The following is a 20,507-nucleotide window of genomic DNA, read 5'->3' on the forward strand; positions in this document are numbered from 1 at the left end:
TGTATGTATGTATTTTCTTAACCACTTTTGTTAGCCCTTATAAATAAATTTGATATTTAATATACAAATAAAAATAAGAGTGGGCCCTGATCCATTCTCAAAGAAGATTGTTCAGCCCGTATGTGTTTCATTATTACCCTTTAACTTTTATTTGGTCCACCCTCCCTTTGTTTAATGTATTCGCTGAATTTAGGCGGCTACTTTCTTACACAGAACAACTCTGTGTTGCTTTAATCTGGCGTGTCTTTGAGTTCTACTTTATTCCCCACTAATTTTATATTGTTATTTGAATATGAACGTGTTTAAATATTAATATATACATATAATTTATAATATAGGTTTTTACACATAAATATAATGTTAAATCTTATGCATATATGTTTTAAAACAACTTAGCATTTTCTTGTTATGGTCATTCATTTATGATCTGATATACTCTCTGATTGTCAATAGTTTATCACTTTCATGGCATGTGAAATAAAAAGCAGAGTTCTGGACTAGGTTAATACTAACTCATCACAAGAGTTAACATCTACTTTTCACTATCTAGATTATAGGGCGTTGGGATCATTTAATTTTCTCTTTCCTTGCTACGTGGATGCTCTTTGAACTGCAAACATACCACTCTGATCTGTGTTCATGAGCATGCTTTCCTGTGCTATGAGATAGGAAAAGCATTTTTATCTCTCATACCGTGGGATTGCCTTTAGGGTCATTGAATATTTTGTGATTTGTTGAGTCTTTTGGTTTGGTGTTTTGTTTATTGTGAACTGTTATGAATTTAATTTGCTGCTTGAATTTCCTGTTTTTAGTCCAAGACAGGCCTTCCACTTAGCACTTACTTCAGTGCGGTGAAACTTCGTTGGCTCCTTGACAATGTGGAAAAAGTTCAAAAGGCTGTTAGAGAAGATAGAGCTCTTTTTGGGACCATTGATTCATGGCTTATTTGGGTATGTTTAAATAGAATATGTGTATGGACAAATTTTTCTAGACTGACTTGCCTACTATCTGTTTTCTAATAAGAGTTCAAACTTTTTGGTTGGTGGCATTCAGAAAAGCCACTCAAGGAATAGAACATTTCAGCCTCCATTTAAGAGGCATTTTTGTCTGTTTCCTCTATTTTTCTTGGCTCATTTTAGTAAAAATGGAGGATGATTACAAACCATATCTAATATCTATTATCTTTAGAATATTAGGTAATTAGTAATTGGTAATTTAGGTGGCCTTTCTCTCTTGCCTATCATATACTTTCCCACTAGCCATGTCTTAGAAGAAATAACTATTTAACATGATAAAACATCTATGCCACTTTTATCATTCACTTTCAACAAACATTACACAGCTGTTATTTAATTAAACCACAAGATGGAAAATCATAGTGGAAATTTCTGATGTATAATCTTTTTGCCTAAGCTGAACATGGATAAGTAGAAGTTAACATTTCAAAGATTTCCCAGATATATCTTAGAAGTACATGTTCTCTCTCTCTCTCTCTCTCTCTCTCTCTCTCTCTCTCTCAGCCCAGCGCGGGCTGTGCTTTGTGCTCATGGCCAGTAGTTTTCACACGTGTCAGTCACAGTTGAAATAGTTCTGACAATTGCCTAGAACTAGAGTCGGGCAGGATGTGGGAACTGGGAGCTGCAGGAGACTCAATGGAGCACATTTGACTGGGCCTCACACATGATGTTTTTTCTGCATTTTTGTTCCTTTCTTACCTCATTGCTTCCACATAAAAGAAAGCAGCAGTGCTTCTAGTTCTGGTCTGAGGGTATTAACATTAGAGAGTTTAAAACTTGGCTTTCAAGATAAGTGCTTGGGTCAGTGCAGGCACATCCCAGTGAGAATTGTTATTCCAAAACAAACCCAAAAAGAAACAATGGCAGTACAAACAGGATTCAGTAAGATCCTGAAGAGGCAGACATTTCAAATGTTCTTCACTTTGCCAAATTTAGTAAGACTCTGCATTTTCCAAAGATAAGAGGATGTAAACAAAGCTGATTTTTTTTGGTTCTTGTTTTAAGTATCAATTAACTAGAAGTGTACTGTCTAATATGGTAGCCATTTAGCCACATTTAGCTATTGGGCTGTTGAAATATGGCTGGTTTGAATTGAGGTATGCTGTGAGTAAAATTCATACTGTATTTTTTTTGTATACTCAAAAAAAAAGGTAAAATGTCTCAATAGTTTTTATATTGCAAGGATATTTAGATATATTGGGTTAAATAAAATATAGAGTATTACTAAAATTAATTTCACTTTCTTTATCCTTTTTAAATGTAGCTCTTAGAAAAATTTTAAATTACAAATGTAGCTCACATTATATCTCTGTTGAACACTGCTGAAAACTAGAAAATTAAGTAATTGAAATGTTCTATTCTCCTGCTTTATGTGCTCTGCTGCTCATTATGTCCCTGAACAAAATATAAATTAAATTGCAAATAAGTACAAATTGAATGTGTCCTTTTTATTCTGTCTAGAGTTTGACAGGAGGAGCCAATGGAGGTGTCCACTGTACAGATGTAACAAATGCGAGCAGGACGATGCTTTTCAACATTCATTCTTTGGAATGGGATAAAGACCTCTGCAAGTGAGTTGTATTTTCCCCTAAGAATAGTTTTCCAAGTGCGTTACCTATTTATAACCTAAATCTTATTCTTTTAAGATGTCAGTGGAGCACCAAACTTTAATTGCTGGTATTTCAACTATAATACACCAGTCTGTTGTGTGTTCTCTTAAGAGAAACTATGTTGCATATACAGTAAATATGCCAAAGTAATTGCCTTGATTCTTCTCTGAGGGAGATTAGGTTCCTTTAGAAAAATACTTTGGTTTCTCTGTGCTTTGTATTTTTTATTGATTTGCTTGTATAAAATTAGAATGTTAAATATCCAGTCATACAACTATGTTGTGCTGGCTTATTTATTTGTTACTATTTAATTCTATATTCAAATCCATCCATTTACTGTTGTTACTTACATTTTTAATGCATATAAATGTTTAAATGCATATAAATGTTTTCCAGATATTTACTTAAAATAGTATTAAACACCCAATCTTATCTTATTTTTCAGATTTTTTGGTATTCCAAAGAAAATTCTTCCAAATGTCCGGAGTTCTTCTGAGATCTATGGCCTAATGGTAAAAAAATAAAAAAAATTATTTCATTAAAAATTTTTTATTATTCAAGAGTTTAAAAGTCAGTTGTGTTACATTTGATAGTTTGAGAGTTGTGACTTTTCTGTGAATGTTGGTAGTGTGTAAAATAAGAATTTAGTATTGTTTAGATTTATAACTTAAAAATCTTAGAGCTCTTCTTACCAATTGATCTTACATTTTATAAATTTTAGTTGGCTTTTCTCCGAGTATTCTACTTCTGAAGTATTGCTGGGATAATCTAACTATAGAGCGTGGCCTGGGAATGGTTGAGCCAGTTTATTCTTTTAATACAAATAATTGTTTAGTAGTTTTTGGTGTCTGCCTTTAATTATAAGAGGGTCTCTTCACATTTTAGTGGTGTTCTTTTTCCTGTTGAATCTCTTTTAATGGCCAAACCATGTTTTATATTAGATTCTTTGTCAGCCTGAGCAAAACTTTAGCAAAGAAACTGAAAGCAAACAGTCTTTCTGATTTGTGAATACTAATTAAACTGGCTTCCATAATGGACATTTTTACTGTTGCTTTCGTTGAAACTCAAAGAAAAAGTGGTCTGAGGAAAAAAATGTGCTTAACATCATTGAATATCCCTGATGACACATCAGAGATAAAGAGCTCTAGGAGGATTTGAACTGGTGTTTGAGCACAAAAATCTGGAATTTGTGATTAATACTTAATGTATCTTAGGTAAATTGCAAAGAAATATTTAGACATTTCATGGCAAATATTAGGAACTCTACTTAATAGAGTTAATACTAATAGAGTTGAACACTAAGTGCTCTGGATAAAGCTTGAGCAAAAATTCTTAAATGTTTCATTCATAATATAGCCTTTTAAGGCAACATGGAACTTTTAAAGGGATGGTCACTGCTTATCTACAGTAAATGGGCTTTGATGATTTCATAGCTGTCTACAAACGGAATTGGGTCAGAGGAAAAAGTCTGTTCTTGAGAAACTGTTTCAGAGGATGGTTGAAAAAACATTTAACTGACCTAGTTTTTTCTTGCATTTAAAATATTATGCTTCTGTCCCCCTTTTCCCCCCTTGCTGACTATAGAAAATCTCTCATAGCCTGGTGAGTAGGTTGCCCACCAATTATGCTACCCGTTCATTTGGAAAAGATACAGTGCATTTCCATTTAGTTTTAAATAAGCAGAAGTCCATTTACCAAACAGAATCTGTCTAGCATCTCTATGACCCTTCAATTTATTATAAGCTCTAGTCAAGCTTTAGGGTTTTTTTTTAAACTTGGTCTTATTTGTTTTTAAGTGTTCCATAAGACTGAGAATGATGTTTCAAAATAAAATACTATAAGGTAGTTTCCTGGCATGAGAAATTCTGGTGTCCCCATTGCAAAGTACAGTTGCGATGTGTTTTGGGCTTTAGCATAATAGGGGAATTAGATGTAGTTTTTAAATATCCTAAAAGTCTGTCTTGACCATCCTTTCAGACCAGTTAGTTGGAAATGCACTGTCACTTTTTCTGCATGCTTCACCAGAGCATGTTCCCAGGAATCCTCCAGAGATCCATCCTTGTGAAGAAAAAGACGCGCTTTCCATGCTGGACTGCACATAGTAGATCCTGCTGGTAGTTTGATAATAACATAAATAGTATAAGCAAAGACTTCATTAGTATTTAAATATATTAAGATATACAGCCTCTAGGTTTCCTACTGTTTCATTTTCGGCCCTTTATGAAGTTTACCCTTCACATCATATTCAGGTTCAGGTTTTCTAAGAATATATACAGTAAATTAAAATAGTAGGTCTTGAATTAACGAGAAAGCATGAAAGAAATAAAATAACACCTGCTATCTGAGGGTGTTCTCTATTTTGTCAAGGGTTTCCACATATATGCTATTATTTGCTATCATCAGAGCTATATGAGATGGCCTCTATTCTTACCCTCGCTCTAACAGCTAGGGAGCCACACGCTCCCAGAGGCCAGGAGACTGGTCCACAAATGGCAGACTAAGGGGTGAGTCCAAAGCTTTTGTTTGGTGCTCTTCCTAGTACATCACAACTACTTCAGGGATCATATTCCTTTCCCCCAATTCCTTAATCCCAGGACAGATTGCTTGGTGTTAGTGTATGTTTCTTGGGGGGGAAAAAATTGGTAAAGTACACAGTTAGCTACTTAAATCTCACTTTTCTTCCTGGAATGCTGGCTATACTTCATCAAAATAAAAACCACTATTCATGACATAAATTAATTATTGCTTATCTAAACTTGATGATGTTGGCTATGAACAATTAGTACCCAATACCTGAACACTGTTGTGTTTCTTACCTAAGAGCAATTTGGGTAGGAAGGCTAGATAGTAAAATAAGTTCAATGCTGATTTGATAGCTATTTTTATATATTCATTTTAAAGAATGTGTTAGTCTTTTCTTAGTAATGGCAGTAATAGCAAAGAGCTAATGGACTTTAGCATTTATGTAGCCCAGGCCCCATTTTGTAAATAAATCAAGTGAGGCATAGAGAAATTTCAGGGGCCTGCACAGTTGGCTTAACACTAACCAGGAGTATAGCCCACGTCTCCTGATTCTCAGTCAAATGTTTCGTGTCCATTTTCCAATGCCATGTCTCTTCTTGTCATTGTAGGAATACTTCTAATATCTGTCTCTGAACCACTCATGTAGTTGAAATTGAAACACTTGCTTTGTCTTGTCTACCCCACATGCTCTGGCATGTCACTGTTCGTGTTCATTCCTGTCACAGTTTTGTTAGTACAGCCAACAGTTTGTGATTATTCATAATCCTTTTTTACTTTTTTATTAGAAAGCTGGGGCCTTGGAAGGTGTGCCAATATCTGGGGTAAGTTTCATCACCAAACATCTCCCTGCTTCTTTCGTACCCCCACTCCTTCCATGTTATGGCTTTCCTCCTATATCTTCATCGATCTGCCCCTTCCTAAAGTGTGGAAAGCTATTAATAGTAAGAACAGCAAAATCGGGTAATTCTTATTCTTATATGACACTGTGTGAGCCATTGAGAATCTTTTGAATAAATGAACTGTTAGCTCTCCCTTCCCATACCTATTATCTCATAGGGGTATTAACAAATGCAAAAAACATAAATCAATTCATTCCTTGATAAATAAAAAAGGAAAAATAAACTTATGGCTCTTCTAAAAAGAAAGTTAATAATTTTGTCTTAGTCAGTGTACTTTATTACCATTTATACTTCCAGTGTTTGGGGGACCAGTCTGCTGCATTGGTGGGACAAATGTGCTTCCGGGATGGACAAGCCAAAAACACGTGAGTTTAAGAAACAGACCTAAAAACCCATGGTGTTTTGTTTGTTTGTTTTTCCCTTTGGTGCTTTGAATGAGGAAAAACTTCTGAAGTTCTTCTGGGCTGAAAAGTAATAGCTTAAGAGTTCCAATAGGAATATATAAGTTTTCTGCCGTTTTTTAATTTTATCTCCTTCAAATAAAATATATTAGGCCATATGTGAGCATATCGATGAGTCTTGTGAAGAGCTTAATTTATAAAATTCAATACCTTTTCCATCCAGAAACTACATTTTGATTTTTAAAGTATTCATGCCTTTTGGAGGGAGGTTGGTGGGGAGCCGGGGTGGGGCTGAACAGAGGGAGGAAGAGCCACGATTTCAACTACAATTTTCAACATATTATTCCTGCCCTAGATTTTCTCGGTATAACTAGAAAGTCGTATTTTTGTAGGATCTTCAATGCTATTCTCCTGGCTCTGCTTTCTCCTGTTATCTGGAGTGTTTCCTTTGACAAGAAACAAAAGGAACGATGGAAGTAGAGATTTGGTGCATTTTTCTCCTAATCTGATGTTATTAGTACTCACACAAGCACAGTCTGTAACAAGCCTCATATCTATGAGTAATAAGATTACTCCTACTTCAGGATGAGAAAACAGATGTTTAGAGAGGTTAGGCTAGTAAGTGAGAGAAGCAATCTTTGCACCCAGATGCATCTGATTTATCTTAGTGTGGAGGCTCTTAACCACTACATTTTGCTGTCCCCTGTGTGGTAAAGATTTCCATAGACCTGACAGGAAACTATCTACATCTGGTTTTTCTTTCATTGAGGATTTCCTATGTCTCTCACCAATGTTTAACTTCAGTGATTAAGTTCTTTTTTTGTGAATAATGGAATGTCTAAAGTTTTAGATATGTTCTTGTAGTCTAGCAGGGTCAGCAGTCCTCATGTGAGAGTGTAAGGGTTTGGGGAAGGAGGGGAGATAGTAAAAATTCTTTGCAGGTTGTGGTATCCTGAGGTTACCATCAAGAGAGCTTGAGTCAGCATGGGTCTGGAAACATATTCTTTGAATTCTGGATTTCAGGCAGCTAAATCAGGAGTCAAGAGAAATGGTAGAAAACCGGGCTAACCCCCTCTTTCTTTCCTCCTTGGTAGGCACACTAATGCTAGTAAGTTAGGTGCTATCTCTCTTTGTCAAGTACTTTATTTTACACAGTACCCAATAAAATTGTCTGATTTTCCTCTTTCTACTCTCCTCCTCCTTAAACATTATCAGCCAAGTCCTGAAATGATGAATTTAAGTAAGGGAGGGCTTCCAACCACTGCAGGTTGGAGGAGGAAAATAGCAGATTACAAGATTTTGGGCTCATTTCTCTTCCTGGGGGGCAAGAATACAAATACACAGTTAATCGTATTATAAATCAGAATTTCTGTGCCATAAGAAACTTTGAAGTACGGCTGTTGGGTTTCAAAGGGAGGGGAGAAAAATCACAAAAGATTATGTTAGTACCGAGATTATTTATTTTATTTTTTAAAAGATTTTATTGGGGAAGGGGAATAGGAGTTTTATTGGGGAACAGTGTGTACTTCCAGGCCTTTTTTCCAAGTCAAGTTGTTGTCCTTTCAGTCTTAGTTGTGGAGGGTGCAGCTCAGCTGCAGGTCCAGTTGCCATTGTTAGTTGCAGGGGGCACAGCCCACCATCCCTTGTGGGAGTCAAACCGGCAACCTTGTGGTTGAGAGCCCCCTGGCCCATGTGGGAATCGAACCGGCAGCCTTCGGAATTAGGAGCATGGAGCTCCAACTGCCTGAGCCACCAGACTGGCCCAGTACCGAGATTTTAATTGTGGAAACAAAGCCAGGATCATGTTATGAAGCCCTACATTTCAGACTGAGGAGTATTTTTCTTGATAGGCAATGGGATATTTGTGAGCTGGTGTTCAGAGGTGACTGGAGCTGTTCGTTAATAATATGGCAGTACTAGGTCAAAATGAGGAGAGACTAGAGGCAAAGAGGCCGTGGAGGAAGCGATTACAGTGTACTCATAACGAGAGCAAGGACTAAGAAAGATGGGGACAGAGAGGAAGGCTGTGGGTGGATGTCCACGGCACTGCGGAGGGACAAGAGACAGGAAGTAGCTATGGAATCTAGTCACCTGGCCCAGTGGTTAGTTAGGCTTAGCCAAAGTAAGGAACCGGTCGGAGTAGGAGAATTTCTGTTTCGAAAATGTTTGTAGTACTGGTAGGCTATATATTGCACACATTTGGAAATGTGGAATGAGTTTAGTATAAGAGTAGAGAATTTTGATTTCCCCTATTTCGAGGTGATTTTTTCAAGCAATAGGAAGAGATGAAATTACCAAGAAAAAACCATACAGGTAGAGGAGATATTTAGAAATAGAGACACAGCGATGGGGAATTCAGAAAAATAGAATGCAGTTATTGTATCTACATTATTAATGTGGAAATCCAGGGTATAGCTATTTAAGAGGGAGGCTTGGTCAGCAGTGCAAGATACTACAAAAAGGTCATGGAGGCTGAGATTGAGAACAGACCATTGTATATAGAAATTAGGTCTTCAGTGGTGACCTCCAAGAATGAAGTTTCAGTAGAGCACTCAGGATGGAAGCCAGGTTGCAACATGTCAAATGGGTGTTGTGGGTAGGTAAGAAAATAGAGACAGGAAGATAGTACTTTGCAAAAATGCAACCATCCAGGAATGGTGAGAGAAGTAGGTAGTTTCTTAGGGAAATAGGATCATGCCAAGTTTGGAGAATTTTGTTTTTGTTTTTAGTCACAGCAAGACCACAGAATGATTCTTTGGCATCTGGTACAGAACAGATGGAAGCTGTGAAATAAATGGGAGCTAAGTGATGGGTAAAACTAAGTCCTAAGAGGTTGGAAAGATTGGGACTGAGAATTTAATTAATCTCTCCAAACCTCAGCAGGGAGAAAATGACAGCTCAGAATTCAGTGGAAAGCCCATTTCTGTTTCTGGGTGGAGGAACAGATTATGGGTGATTCTAATTTTTCTTTTAGTTTATCTGTATTTTCTAATTTTTCTAGAATGAGCATGGATTATTTGAAGATTACATTTCTCTTTTAAGAAAGAGAACCTAAGATAGACGTCTCCTCTCTCCAGAATCACTAAGTGTAATAAAGGAGGCCTTTTACCTCCTTCACGACTTCAGTCTGGGTCACTCAGCTTCCCTCTGTGCACCATCTTTGTAGTCAGACATCTTTTGGGGAGGTTTGAACACAGGACAATCTTGAGGAAAAATAGATAGACCATATAAATGCTGAAAGCACCATACATGTTAGATGACTGGGAAGAAAGTAATAAAACTTAAGAGGAAAATAATTGCCTGTGTACTGCTTTGAAAGCTGCGGCCTCAGTGTAGCAAGGGAGTCTCTTCATACATTGCTAATGCTCATTACTTATTAAGTATACTAACTAAAGGATTCACTTTTAGTAAGTGCCTTGAGCCTTTGCGTCAATTTTGTATTTTAAGACTTGTGTACCACTGTTCAGTACACAGAGTCTATATGGATGCTCAATTGGTACAGCTTTCTCTTTTAAAAAGCATGAAACAGATCATTACCTTTCAGTTTTATGAATATTAGAGGGGAATAACGTAAAATAATACAACTTTTTTAGTATTATGGAAGTAAAAAGTTATAGTGATTTATGTGTTTTACTGTGTATAAATTTATTATTACCTATTCCTCATGTTATTTGACTGGTGTCTTCTAAAACTTAGATATTCATTAATCCCATGTTCCTTGAATGTGTCAGCTGTTCATCAAGCAGGCCGAGAATATATCTGGGTGAGAAGAGATAGAATGTCTTGTGCTAATTCTTATTCAGAGCAATGGTGCCTGAAAACACATTTATCGGGTAAAAAATTGCCCTTGGTTTCTGTTTGCTCCACAAGACAAAAAGGCAGCTGATGGCGTCTGTTGACTTAGGGCTTGACTGGTAGTAGCTTCTGCAGAGGTCCTTCTGCCACCCCTAGATTGAGAGCTGCCCCTTCTCTCACCTACCAGGATGTCACAGAGCATAGCAACAGGGCCCAGGGGGAGGGAATCCTGAGCTCGGGCAGGACAGCTTGTGGAAAGCCAAGCTGTGACAGTCCCAGCCAACTCAAGGGTGACAGTCCCAGCCAACTAAGTTGAAAGCTCTTTCCCTATGACCCTTACTGGTATCAGTTTGGGCTGCTTATCTGCCTGGCACAAGTCAAATCTACTCACTCATGTTCACATGCCAGACTTGTTGCAGAATCCAAAGCTTATGCTGATAAAACCACCACAAAACAAATGCAGTGCTTCCATGGCAGCCATGTTACATTCTGACCTCCACTACTCTCCCGTCACTGTTAGAATGCCTAATTCTGCCAGGAGAATGGGAAAGCTAGGCCTTAAATAGCCTCCCCCTCTATGTCACTCCTGCCCCTCCCGCCCAGCTGCACTTTCCTGCACTCTGGACCTGGCCTCCTCTTTGTGCCAGAAGATAGCAGTGTCTCTGTTTATGATTATACTAATGATAGAACTAAGCTGGCCAGATCCATTGGTGAATGGCTCTTAGTCACAATGCTTCGCTCCACATGAATTGGTAGCAACATACCTGTGACTGAATGTAGAATTTGTTGTAATTCAGAGGTATTTTATAAACAGCCCTGGGCTATGACTGACTGAGCACTGTATACTATACCTGCATTTTCCCATTAAGATGCACTAAGCAAGGGGGTGACCGGTTAGCTCAGTTGGTTGGAGCATGGTGCTGATAGCACCAGGGTTGCCGGTTTGATCCCCGCAGGGGCCACTGTGAGCTGCGCCCTCCTTTAAAAAAAAAAAGAAGAAGAAAAAAAAATGCGCTAAGCATATTTTCTTCTAGACTGATCTTTAAAACATGATTCTACAGAGTATATGATGTTTGTCAGCTTTTGGAACTTTATCTAAAACTTTAATATAATTACTTTCACTGTACTAAGTTAAGTTTCAGTTTAAATAATTTGGATTATTAATGTTTCAGCACGTAATTTTAATAAAATGGACACTTTCTTCCCTCACTATAGGTACGGAACAGGATGCTTCTTACTGTGTAATACAGGCCCTAAGGTTGGTTTCTCAAATTAAAAGATTAATGAAAGTCTTCTTTAACTTCATGTAAATAATGCTTGAGCATAATTTGCTATTTAGTTACTTTTGAGCCTGCAGCTTTTATTTACTCTTTTAGTATTTAATTAAGAGCTCAATAAAAATGATGAAAATCACTAAATTTGAATGGTTCTGATAAGAACCATTCTAAGTTCTTTGAATTTTATGTGTGTTTCTAATTGTGTTGGTGGGATATGTTCACTAGGACCGTGTCAGATTCTTAATGCAAATCTAATTTTGAACAAGGGATAGACTTTTTCTACTGTTTAAGTGTATTGTTCTTAATACTGGTAATTTTGACTAAGATTTATTTTTTAAATTGTTATATTTATTGAATTGTTTTGTACCTGTGTTATTTTAGCTTTAAAAAATATGCTATCTTTTTATTTTCCTGACTACTGAAATCTTTCTTTCTCCTACAGTGTGTATTTTCTGATCATGGCCTTCTGACCACTGTGGCTTACAAACTCGGCAGAGACAAACCGGTATATTACGCGTTGGAAGTAAGTACTTTTCAATCAATATGGATAATATGTGAAACATTTTAAACTAATGAAAATCACAGTGTTTTCTACAACTTTTTCTGGTAAATCTTAATACATAGGACTGAAAAAACTTGGTTTTCTTCTAGACATTTGGTTAAGTAGAAGGAACCTGGGATGGGAGACCTTAAGTATATCGCTCAGTTCTTTTACCAATTAATTGTGGGACCTTAACCACTTTGCAATTACTTAGCTGCTTTGGAATGTAAGATTTTCTATTTCTAAAGTTTAAGGAGGCATTGATTTGCTCTCTAATATTTCTTTCAGCTTGAAAATTCTGTTTTTATAAGCACAGTGCCCCAGTGTTCCAAAGAGAACTACTGGGTGTGAAAAGGCAGAGCACTCGATTCCTATGTCTCCCCATAACAATAAAGTTTGTGTCACATTTTGATGTGGGAAAGAAAGTCAGGAGAGATTTATGCCATTTTTCACTAGAAGCATTTCTTTCAAGCAGTTTTGTAAACTCTAGTAGAAATATGTCAGCCTAACTCTATAGGGCATGGTGAGTTTGTATTAGAAACATTAGAAACTTATTTGTAAAGTCAATGAAGCAGTATGGTTAGTAAAATCAGATATGTTTCTTTTTTTCCCCCTCCTCCAACTTTGGTTCAAGCCGTGGTTTCTCAGTCTAGTTGTGTAGGACACAGCTCCCTGGCCCATGATGGTATTATGAGCCTTGTGCTCCCCCTGGCTGAGAGGGTCAGTGGCGGGTAGTGGGTAGGCCAGTCGGTCAGCTGGTCACTGCAGCTCACAGCAACTTGGGGAGAGCTGCTGGCCGCTCACGATGGCTGCCAGCCACTCACGCTGGCCACTGGCTGCTTGCAGCAGCTCAAAGCAGCTCATGCCAACCTCCGGCTGCTGATGGCAGCCCAGCTCCAGGGAGAACCGTTGTTCACAATCTTAGCTATAGAAGGTGCAGCTCACTGGCCCATTTGGGAATCCAACCGGCGAACTTGGTGTTAGGAACACTGCGCTCCAACCACCTGAGCCACCGGTCCAGCCCAGATATATTTCTTAAATGCATTTCTTTACAATTAATTTTAAATGGCTCCCTAGTAATGTGCAAATATACAACTGATATGAAAATGTATTGAGGCTTGTTTCCTGGAGTATCTATCTAATAATTGGTCACAAGTGTTAGACTTGTTTTTAGTTAAAACATTTTATTAGTTTTTATGCCTAGAGCATAAGGAATTTTAGTTTATTTCAGTTTCTTCTTGCCCTGTCTCTATAATAAGCACTTAAACCTCCCCACAAACCCTTTTTCTTTGGATAATAGGAGCATTTGGGAAATACTTGGTCTGTATATTAAAGAAGTCTTAATACTTCTCAGAATTTAAAACACCTACAAGCCCTCCCTTCCTCTGTTCCCCCGATGAAAAGTGCTTAGTCCAGCACTAGGCATATTGACTATGTGTTACTTATAATATGTAATAATAGTAAGCTGCTCTGTTTCTTCCATGTATTGGAGACAACTAGTCATTTAGAATTATAGATTCCTTGGACCTGGAAAGGGCTTGAGGGATACATGTTACCTGGTCTTAATTTCCCTCCCAGTATGGAAAGCCTTCTCTTCTATCCTTTGCCTATAGCGTTCCAACTTCTGTTTGAAAATAGCACCAAAAAAACGCTTCTTACCTCAATCATCGGATGTAGGTCTGCTTTCAAAAGCATTCAAATACTAAGAGGCAGCTATCAGTTTTTCTACATCTTCCTACTCTAGGAAAAACTTCCCCAGTGGCCTGATGGCACGTGGTTTCTAAATGCTTTTTAGTTCTGGGCTCCCTTCATTAGATACATTAGAATTTGCCAGTGTCTTCCAGAATGGAATAGAATATTCCACATGCAATCTGACCTATACTTGCTAGTGTGATTTGGGCATCTGTGACCATAAACACTGCTTTAGCTACTCTAGCCTCAGAGTTCATTAGTTTAGTCTAATAACCCCATTATATCGTTGGCTCCAAGAGCACATGTTAAAATATCTAGCTTTTTTTTCAAATGTATCATTGTCAAGCCAAGTTTACTCCATACTGTATCTGCACAGAAGATCTTTTGTTAATGTAAATTCAGGTCTTTGTTTCTTCCTCTTAAATTTCATAATAGTGATTTCAGCCTATTCTGACACAGTCTGAACTTTTTCACTCTTTACTCTGTTACTCTTCCAGTTTTGTCTCATCTGGAGACTTAATACATATGCTTTATGACTTTTGTTTTAATTCATGAAATTTTTGTTTAGATACATAAAATTTTAAGCTGAGAGGGAAAGTAGATTAGATGACAGATAACAGGCTTTGCTGCACCCTGCTGTCCCCTTGTTTTGCACACAAATCAGAGAGTAGACAAATGAAATTGGAATTACTTGGCCATGGTACCTTTTGACAGCTGGTAGTAGCCAATCCATCCAGCATGAAAATCTAGACTATTGGACTTCCAAAGTCTAGATGCCTAGGCTACCCCACCCCACTGTGCTGTCTCCTCCCTTGTAAATCTGCATATTCAGGGTTCCATTCTCCCAAGTCCAGTGTTCTTTTCACTGAATCTCACAGCCACAAATGTGTGCGTGCACACACACGCACACACTAATATGTTAATAATACATAGGATTTTTTTCTTTTCCATATTTTCTAATTTTTTAATAGCAAACATTAATTAAATATTTTAAAAAACATTAAACCAAATTAAAAAATGGCAGGGAATAAAGCTAGATTGGTAAAACTTTCTCAGTAAATTCATGCTAATTATACTTAGTCATACTGCTTCCTTTTTCTGTAAGTGCTTACAAAGCATATATTTAATACTCATTTCTTTAATTTGACAGATTATTTGTTTGGCTTGGCAATCTGAGGTATTAAAATTTTACCTTCTACCCTTCTTAAAAAGTGAAACTATACTTATCCATCTTAGCTTTTAGTTTTCTTTCATTCTCCCTCTGCTGATTTGGAAGCACCAAAATGTATTTCTAATTTTTTTGTTGTTCTTTTCTTTTGTGGTACCTTTAAATTTTTAAGGTATTGTTTAATTCCATATTTTCCTAAGGGTATTTATAGTGTAGTATTTTCCCCCTCCCCCCTTTCTTTATAGTTGTTTAGTATTTTTAACCTCCTGGCCAGCATGAGATCCTCTAATGAGATCCCCCCACCACCACCTCCACCAGTAATCAGGTTATTGCATTTAAAGTTTTCATTTCCCCTTTTTCTTAAACATGCAATAATTAGTACTATTTTCTTCTGAGTCAATAGTAAATTATATTTATTGATTTATTTTATCAATTTCTGTGTGCAGTATCATTTCTTTGGTCCCTCACCTTTTGTGTCCCTACCCCTAGTTTTCTCTTGCTGAGGACATCCTCTCATAGTTCTTTTATTAAGAGTCTGGGGTAGTAAGCCTGTTCTTTTTAGGTTTGTCTTTATATTGCCCTCTCTCTGGGGTGGATAAAAAAATCTTAGATTAAAAGTTGGTTTTCTGGGGCGGATGGGTGGCTCAGTTGGTTAGAGTGTGAGCTCTGGGCAACAGGGTTGCCGGTTTGATTCCCACATGGGCCAGTGAGCTGTGCCCTTCACAACTAGGTTGAAGACAATGAGCTGCCGCTGAACTTCCAGAGGGGTGGGCCTGATGGCTCAGTTGGTCAGAGCGCAAGCTCGCAGCAACAAGGTTGCCGGTTCCACTCCCATAAGGGATGGTGGGCTGCCCCCCCCCCCCCCCGCAACTAAGACTGAACAATGGCAACTGGACTTGGATCTGAGCTGCGCCCTCCAGAACTAAGATTGAAAGGACAACAACTTGACTTGGAGTTGATGGGTCCTGGGAAAAACACACTGTTCCCCAGTAAAGTCCTGTTCCCCTTCCCCAATAAAATCTTTTAAAAAAAAGTTGTTTTTCCCACATCCTTTCTGGCCATTTTTTTATGCTGATGAGATTTCTGCTGCTCTGATCTGTGGTTCGTTTGCTGATAATCTTGTTTATTGTCTAGGTGGTTTGTTTTGTTTTATTTGTCTTTGTTTTAAATTTTTATGAGTAACAGTGTATTTCTCCAGGGCCCATCAGCTCCAAGTCATTGTCCTTCAATCTAGTTGTGGAGGGCGCAGCTCAGCTCTAAGTCCAGTCCCTGTTTTCAATCTTAGTTGCAGGGGGTGCAGCCCACCATCTCATGCCGGAATTGAACCAGCAACCTTGTTGTTGAGAGCTCGCGCTCTAAGCATCTTAAGTCATCCGGCCACCCCTGTCTGGGTGGTTTTAACATTATCTCCTTATCATTGATGTTCTATAGTTTTATTAGGATGTGCCTGGGTTGGGATTTATTCTTACCTTGTTAGGTACTTGGATACAAGTCTGTCTTCAGTTCTGGAAGATTCTCAGCCAATTATCTCTTCAAATATTGTTTCTCTGCCATTACCTCCATCCTCTTCTGGAATTGCTGTCGTATGGATATTGGAACCTTTCAACCCATCTGTCTTTTAACTGCCCTTTTATATTTTTTTATTTTTTTCGTTTCTCTGTGCTGCGTTCCTAGTGAGTTTCTCAGTATCTACCTTATGTTTTGAAATTCTCTCTTTAAAACAAAACCTTTTTATCATGAAATATAAGACATATACAGAAAAACGCATAATATATCAATATACAGGTTAACCAATTATAAAGAGAAGACCCATGTAACCTCACCCAGGTCAGGAAACAACGCTATTAACACCTAGGAACCCCCTATGTGCCCCTCCCAACCACAGCCTCCTCCCTCTCCCTAAGGTAACCACTACCCTGACTTTTATTGTAAATATAATCACTTCCTTAATTTTCTTTATAGTGCTAGCACTTACATGTGCAGCCCTAAACACCAGAGTTTAGTTTTGCATGTTTGCAATACTTGATATATTAAAAATAGAGAGAAAGCAAGAGAGAGTAAATCATACAGTATGTATTCTTTCATCTGGCTTCTTTCAGTCAACATTATATTTGTGAGATTCATCCATGTGGTTAGGTATAGCTATTGTTTTATCCTTTTTCATTACCATATGAAAATCCCACCAGCAGTGACCGGAACTCTAATTTAATCATCATATCTGTCTATTTGATAGTTGAGCCCATCTATTACATTTTTAATTTCACGCAGTAATTTCATTTCTAGGATTTTTAATTGGTTTTTCTTATCCACCTGAGTTTGTTTTAGTTCTCCTTTCTTTTGATTTTTAACTTCAGGGATTTTAAAAAATGGAAATCGTACCTTAATTTATCTCTTTGGATATTTTTTTATTTTATTTTTTTAAGAGGGGCGCAACTCACATTGTCCCATGCCAGGACCGAACCGGCAATCTTGATGTTATTAGCACCATGCTCTAACCAACTGAGCTAACCGGCCACCCCCTCTTTGGATATTTTTAATACATACTTATTTTAACTTGTTTGTCGGACTGGAGTGAATTCTATTCCAGCTGTTAAGTGTTGTTGGCTCATGTCTTAATAATAGATTTCTTCTTGTGTTTTGGAATTTTTCACTTCCTGTCTCATCTTCTTCCATTAAGCCGTAACCTTAGTCAGTCAGCAAGTAGACAGGTTTCTATCACTAGTACTCTGGTGGCAGAGCGCCACCTAGCCCCTGGCTTCAAGCACTGAAGCTGATTCTATTCTGTGTCTTACACAAAACACTTTGGATCCCTTTTCTCTGGAGGAGCCCGTTTCTGGCCACCACTCACGCTTCCTGACACGCACAGAAAACTGAATCAAAACCCATTGTGCTGTGGCTTCAAGTCCTGCTCGGTCGTGCACTTCTGTTTCTGTCCACATAGGCGCTATTCTGTATTTGAGTCAGCTTGTGTTGTTTCCGTTTTCTTTTTACACTTGGCCTGTGATCCTCTGTGTTTAGAACAGAGGGGGATTTTTAAAGCACAAACTCACCATCTCGACACGAACATCTTCCTCTCTTTCATCACCAAGAGAATTCTTTCATTCTCTCCCTACCCCCTGGCGTGTGATTCATCCAGGCCTAACATTTTAACATTTCTAGGTTCCTGTTTTCATTCTCAGTAAAAAGGAATTTGAGCACTTGACCCTTCAGTTGTTCTAAGACTTCAAACACATATTAAACTGCTTAAATTTGTCCCACTCTTCCTAGTTGAAAATTTTTTATTAGTGGTGGAAGAGACTGAAGCAAAATAGGGCAGTTGAGTAGTTCTGTTTTTCCTCTGCCATCTATTAATAGTGCACTGTCTTCCTGAAGCTGTGTTTCTCCCTTGTTCGTTTTTTTGCTAAATGTTTTTTTCACAAAACAGAATCCTTTGGGGGCCTTTAATATGATTATGAACTTGAGCTTACTTAGGATTTGAGACTTCCGTGTTCTGTATTCTGTCACTAGGATATAAATTGCCTGAGGCCAGGGTACTTGTCTGTCTTGTTCACTCCACCTCAGCAGACTGACATAATAGAAGATACTCAATAAATATTGTTTACATACCAAATCCTATGTTATGCCATTTTTGTCTATTTAAATATGAACTTCAAAGAGGGTTCCCTATGCCCCAGTCCCTCGCATTTGTTTCTTTAAATGTCCTTTCTCCCACCTCTTCTTTGATATAATTTATAATTACAGTGTTAAGATTTTCTTTTTAAGAATTTTTCATCCCTCTTGAGCCAGCTATTTCATTTTAGGTCTAAGCCTATGTATTAATTAACTATTGCTTTATAACAATATAACCACAAATGTAAGTAGCTTAAAACCATGCCCATTTATCATCTCACAGTTTCCATGGGTCAGCACAATGGCTTATTAAAATTCATAGTTTACTCATTTAAAACTATTGAAAATACACACTTTTTTATTAGATGCCATTTCAGGTCATTGTCTTTTTGAGAGTATAAGGAGAAGGTTTTTTTTCAATGAGACCTAGAACTATGCTGTCCAATATGGTAGCCAGTAGCCACATGTGGTTGAACACTTGGAATGTGCCCAGTCCAAATTGAGATGTGCTATAAGGGTAACATACCCGATTTCAAAGACTTAGTACTGAATAATTTTTATATTGATTATATGTTGCAGTGATAATATATTTAATATATTGGGTTAAACAAAATAGATTACAATTAATTTAACCCGTACCTTTTTCCTTTTTTAATATGGTAACTATTAAATTTAAATTAGGTATGTGGCCCACATATTTCTATTGGACAACACTAGTCTAGAAAGTCTTACACATTTACTATTCTTTGGCAACTATTGTCTCTGAATTGTTTGCTTGCAAAGGAAATTTGAGAGTAAAGTTCTTGTCTCTAAGGAAAAAATTTACTTAGTTCTCCTTGATGGTCTCATTAAGTACCTAAATATGTAAAATATCAAAGTTAGAAAGTGTATTAAGAAATTATTTTAGGGAGGGAGACAGTGCTAGAGTCCCTTATAAGGTATTTGTTGAATTTTTCTATGTCCCATTTTTAAAGCCTGGTTATATTTGCACAGCGATGTCAAATCTCTTCCTCAAATTTTTACAGCTAAAAGGCCACTGTATAAAGAGAAAAAGTGTGCTGGGTTGCAGCTTTGTACTAAAATACAGTCACTTGTTATATATAAACTATGAATGATAGATTGCATTGATATAATCAGCCTCTAGTTCGTTTACATCCTGAAAACTGCCAGCAAGGAGGGGTGATGATTTGTAATTCAGTTCATTGAATTGGGAACAGGGAGGTCGGCAACAAATAAATATTCCGCTTCCTACACTTGCTATCATTAACAACCTATGTGAATGAAACATCAGAAATAAATAACATTTTTTGGAATTCCTAGTGGTTTGTGCTAATACTTTTTTTTTTTTATTAAATTTATTGGGGTGACAATTGTTAGTAAAATCACATAGATTTCAGGTGTACAATTCTGTATTACAGTGCTAATACTTTTTTTGCCTTCAGGATCTTATAACAGTTTTATTGAGATATAGTTCACATATCACACGGTTCACCCTTTTAAAGTGTACAACTCAATGGTTTTTAGTATATTCAGAGTTGTGCAAACCATCACCACAATCTAACTTGAGCACATTTTCATCACCCCAACCCTAGGCAACCACTGATCTATTCTTTGTCTCTATGGATGTGTTTATTATGGACATTTCATATAAGTGGAATCATACAATATATGGTGTTTTGTGACTGGCTTCTTTGACTTCACGTTTTCAGGTTTCATCCAAGTTGTAGCAGAACTTCATTCCTTTTCATGGCCAATCCATTTTGTGGATGTGCTGCATTTTATGTATGCATTCATCATTCAGTGGACACTTTTAACATTTAAAACATTAATGAAACTAATATTTACATTCAGTAATAACCTTCTCGTATATTCTCATATCGAGCCTCATAGTGGTTTGTTTAGGTAGGTATCGTTAAAGTCACCACCATTTTCTAGGTGAAAAAAATGAGGAGGCTCAGAAAGCCTAACTGATTTGC

The 20,507-nt window shown here is 37.3% G+C and overlaps 1 protein-coding gene across 8 annotated transcripts in view; it reads left to right on the forward strand.

Annotated features, from left to right (window-relative positions):
* Positions 1-20,507, forward strand: part of GK (glycerol kinase) — a 67,725-nt gene that overhangs the window by 34,967 nt on the left and 12,251 nt on the right. For 4 of the 8 annotated variants that reach the window (XM_074324212.2, XM_019710550.3, XM_019710553.3 and 1 more), the window contains 8 exons: positions 813-950; positions 2,478-2,587; positions 3,072-3,138; positions 4,211-4,228; positions 5,935-5,970; positions 6,346-6,413; positions 11,460-11,502; positions 11,964-12,044. In XM_074324212.2, coding sequence (XP_074180313.1) covers positions 813-950; positions 2,478-2,587; positions 3,072-3,138; positions 4,211-4,228; positions 5,935-5,970; positions 6,346-6,413; positions 11,460-11,502; positions 11,964-12,044 — 561 coding nt within the window. The remainder of the gene's footprint in view (positions 1-812; positions 951-2,477; positions 2,588-3,071; positions 3,139-4,210; positions 4,229-5,934; positions 5,971-6,345; positions 6,414-11,459; positions 11,503-11,963; positions 12,045-20,507) is intronic. The other 4 variants (XM_019710555.3, XM_074324211.2, XM_019710551.3 and 1 more) reach the window with 1 other exon arrangement.

The sequence above is a fragment of the Rhinolophus sinicus genome, chromosome 18, assembly GCF_057876585.1.
Source record: "Rhinolophus sinicus isolate RSI-liver-muscle chromosome 18, RSI-T2T, whole genome shotgun sequence".
Classification (NCBI taxonomy): Eukaryota; Metazoa; Chordata; class Mammalia; order Chiroptera; family Rhinolophidae; genus Rhinolophus; species Rhinolophus sinicus.